Source organism: Myotis davidii, unplaced genomic scaffold (assembly GCF_000327345.1).
Source record: "Myotis davidii unplaced genomic scaffold, ASM32734v1 scaffold161, whole genome shotgun sequence".
Taxonomy (NCBI): domain Eukaryota; kingdom Metazoa; phylum Chordata; class Mammalia; order Chiroptera; family Vespertilionidae; genus Myotis; species Myotis davidii.
This window is the reverse complement of record NW_006291567.1, coordinates 357,093-361,359: the sequence shown is the minus strand read 5'-3', so window position 1 is coordinate 361,359 and position 4,267 is coordinate 357,093. Positions and strand designations below refer to the sequence as shown.

Genomic DNA, 4,267 nt, shown 5'->3' with positions numbered 1-4,267 from the left:
AGCACAGTGCACATCTCATGATAGAAAGAAAGAGAAAGAAGAAAGGAAGGAAGGAAGGAAGGAAGGAAGAAAGAAAGAAAGAAAGAAAGAAAGAAAGAAAGAAAGAGGGAGGGAGGGAGGGAGGGAAAGAAAGAAAGAAAGGAAGGAAGGAAGAAAGGAAGAAAGAAAGAAGTTTTCTTTCTGGGCAATGAAAAGCATCTACATATTCAAGAATTTAAAAAATTCTCCATCTGGATCTTCTGAAATCCCTCCTCTTACACATTTTTTAGAAGATAAACTTATATTTGATTTCTATGCAATAACCATTTTGGGTCACTTGGGCAAAAGGAATGTTATAGATTTTGCCTTTCTCTTTAATTGCATACATGAGAAATTAAGGAATAATAAGTGCTTCCAAGACAGACAAACCACGCTTTCTTGGCTTTGTACTCTCAAGTGAAATATTTAAAGTTTCTGGCAGGAAAATGATTTCTGATGTAAATGGCTTAATACATGACGAAGGAAGATCTGTTTGGGCACATTCTTGATGAGGTAAGTTAAATTATTTTATCCTTGCTCATATGTTTTCAATATTACATATTGATGTATGCTAGGTAACTTGGCAAAGATACAGGTCATAATGGATACAGAAATTTCTTTAATCAAATAAAATTATGGAAACTACTACATTAGATGTAGATAATACTGTAATCTAAGCAGACTCAGTGACCATTATGAAAAGTGATTATATCCGAAGTTAAAGGAAGTACTACACAGCTATAAATCATCAGGAGAAATTCAGAAAACACTCAATGCTAGATATTCACTTAATCTACCTTAGCTATGATTTTAGGTTAGAACAGATATTGTTTGATCAAGAATGTTTTATTCCCTAGAATAAGAAAGTTTTAATCCAGTTTCATATAGAGGCCTGTGGCTTTTATTACACTCAAATTAGTATTTAATATAAAGCATCGTAATGGGATAGAACTCATTTACTGTTCTTCCAAAAAAGCATACTTTTCTCATAGGTATACAAGAACAGGTATCTTGTTATTCATATGCTAAATTCTGCAATTTGATCTACTTAAACATGAAATATCCACTGGGACTTGAATGACCTGTTGCTAAAATTTCCTTGGCCAATTTCTCCACCACAGGCCTTTGATGTATATTGGCAAAATTCCAAATTATATGCCAATTTTAAGTATGGAAACTATTTAAGATTAAAAGTGCAACAACTACTTCCTTAATTAAAAAAAAAAGAACACTAAAGAATTGCAAAGTATATGAACTAACTTTGTAGGTGTACTCTTGATGTCATGCCACAGACATATAACTTTCTCTACCGTAACAGCTCTACAGGTTAGTCTGACAGAGCACCCGACTTTAAGTAACAAACAAACGAACGAACCAGTGAAACAGACATGGGGAAAGATATGTACATTTTGGAAGTATTACATTCAACAGCTGTTCTACAATCTGGCCATTTTTAGCGCTGTCCAACAATACTGTTAATCCAGGTGAACTATTTAACCAGATTTAATAGTCAATTGATTATTAATAAAAGATTCCAAGTTAAACAAGGCATGTATACATTAAAGAAAGCAGTACAGAAATGTACTGTATATGAACTGTTTACAAAAACATACAAAATGTTGGATGGCACAAGGGATACAGTGCTAATATAAACGGATTGTTTAAGCTAAGTGCTTAACATAAACTGTCCATCCCTATAACTAACAAAGAATATTTAAGGGACATGAAATATTTTCTATAAAAATAATGCTATATGGTGTAGAGTACTTTATTCAGTGTATTTTTAGGTGGTATTCATATGTTCATTCTTCTTCTTATTGATTCAGTGAATATATCTTCATCATGTTTCCATTTCCATTTCATCCGAAGCTCCAGGAAAATCTAACTTGCTAACAATCATGTAAAGCGAGAAGAGATGAAAGCGGGAGCAGCAGCAGGAGCAGCAGCATTATGGGTACCAGCTGGGACAGTGTGTGCTTGCAGGTGTCTCTCAGATATGTGCTACCTGTCGCCAGAACTTGTGCTATCAGCTTACACCATGGTACCAAATATTTCACTGAGGTCACTTCACAGGGCTGTGGAGGTGATTTTTTTAATACCTCTTCGCTGAGCAAGAGTAGAGCGGCCTACTGGTTCCAAAACTGGTGACTGATTACGGTTTAAAGCAGAATATGTAGCTGCCATGGCACCCTGAAAACAGGAAAGAAATATCAAAACAGAAATGACAATGGGTAATCATGTACACAGAACATGAAATGAACACTTTCCCCCAGATAATTTCTTCACTAGCAAACATATAGATTTTATTAGCCTCATAATGAAAATAACCACACTGGCCAAATTCTCTGATTTAACTAAAATTGAAGAGGCCAATGTGGGAGGTTGAAATAATGGATGAGAAGACAGGGATGGCTTCATAACAAGCAGTCCTCACTTTTCTCAGGACTGTTCAACTTTTTTTCCTTTGCAATCTTTACTTTCAGAGGCAGCAAAGCATGCTCTTTTGGAACTTGTAGTTTGCTTTGGGTTGTGCATAAGAAAGTATAAAGAAAATAGGAAATCCATAAGCTTATCTGATGGATAAATTCAGAAATTTAGAGGTCTTTCTTAAACTAGATTTATTACAACACTTCAGCACAGCTTGACTTTTTCTTTTCTAAATCACCCACTGTAAGAGAATCCCACAGGAGAACTGAACGCAGGCTGAGGGATAGTGACTGGTCCAGGTGCTGCGACATGGAGGGGGCATCTCACAGTTTCTCTTAGAGGACACATGGAAAACAGGACCTGAATTGGGCTGCTCACCTTGACCAGATGTGGTGCGTCCTGTCTGTTTAGTTGGTATTGTGGCAGTTGGTCCCAGTGGACTATCCAAGGGTGTCTGAGCACAAGGGCAGCAGTCAATCTCTGATGAGGATCCACATGAAGCATCTTTGACACCAGGTCCTATAATGGGAATAATAATAATAAAGCAAGCTTAAACCTTTTTGTTTGATTTTCTTATACTGTTGAGCATTTTTCCTAACTATGACAATATTTTTTCCTGGCAGTAGGTAGACCTTTTGGGCTCAAAATGATAGAGGAAAGGGCACGTAATAAGAATAGAACCACAGTTGCTTAATGATTATTCATCTTACTAACTATAGATAAGAGGTTTTCTTACAGACCTTGGGAAACTGGAGGATATGTTGCAAAAACACCCACAAACATTTAAAAAGCAGACCAAGAATAGGATGTGCTTTGACTTAGTTGCTGTGCCCAGACCCTGACCCCCTCCGAAGTTTTCTCAGGAATGCTGACTATTTATTCTCCAGTCCCAGGAACGGGCTGACCTGTTTGTAACATCACAGAAGGTTAGCCACCTTGTTATCAGACTTTGAGCTCCTGAAGGCCAGACTGCAGACCCTTCCCTCCCCTTTCCATGTTACACTTGCAGCTGCAAGTAGCTATCCTCATGTTCCCTATATAATCAGCCAGCTGGCAGAAAAAGGCAGAGCAGAATTTTAAGGATGACCTACTACTCTGCCCATACTGTTGGCATTATTAGAATAAATGCTCATATATGATTCAACCCTGTCTCTGCTTAATCTGGTTCAAGTACTGACAGGTGGCCTCAGACCTGTTTAGTGTCCAGTATCAGAAACAATTATTTGGTCAACACGACAATTTGTGTTTTGTTTATTTATTTATAATATATTTTTATTGATTTCAGAGAGGAATGGAGAGGAAAAGAGAGAGAAACATTAATGATGAGAGAGAATCATTGATCGGCTGCCTCCTGCACGCCCCCTACTAGGGATCGAGCCTGCAACCCAGGCATGTACCCTTGACCAGAATTGAACACGAGACCCTTTAATCTGCAGGTCGATGCTCTATCCACTGAGCCAAACCAGCTAGGGCTGTGTTTGTTTTGTTTTTTAAAAAAGTAAAAACCTAAGTCTCTCCTCTGAGTGACAGTGGCTTTGGTGCATTATAAAGGGTGAATTACTATATTTTATGCATCTTTTGGGGTTTTTTTGCTCCTTTTTCCCCTTAGATATTCTAAGGTTTCCACATTTTGATAGGTTTATTTCTAAGTGACTTTTTAGCCTTGTAAGACTTTTTTTGATAGGTTGATTTCTAAGTGATTTTTTAGCCTTGCAAGACGTTTTTTGTGTGCTGTTGGTAATACTGAAAAGCAGAACTATCTAATCTAATTTAATTAGAGTTCTAAATGCCCCTCCTAAGATTACAGAATTCTATTTTTTCT

The 4,267-nt window shown here is 37.1% G+C and overlaps 1 protein-coding gene across 6 annotated transcripts in view; it reads right to left on the bottom strand.

The window, feature by feature from the left end:
* Positions 1–617: 617 nt before the first annotated feature.
* Positions 618–4,267, bottom strand: part of RPS6KA3 (ribosomal protein S6 kinase, 90kDa, polypeptide 3) — a 93,608-nt gene continuing 89,958 nt past the window's right edge. For all 6 annotated transcript variants that reach the window (XM_015564867.1, XM_006765111.2, XM_006765113.2 and 3 more), the window contains 2 exons: positions 2,824–2,964; positions 618–2,208 (listed from right to left, as the gene is read on the bottom strand). In XM_015564867.1, coding sequence (XP_015420353.1) covers positions 2,086–2,208; positions 2,824–2,964 — 264 coding nt within the window. In that variant the 3' untranslated portion in view covers positions 618–2,085. The remainder of the gene's footprint in view (positions 2,209–2,823; positions 2,965–4,267) is intronic.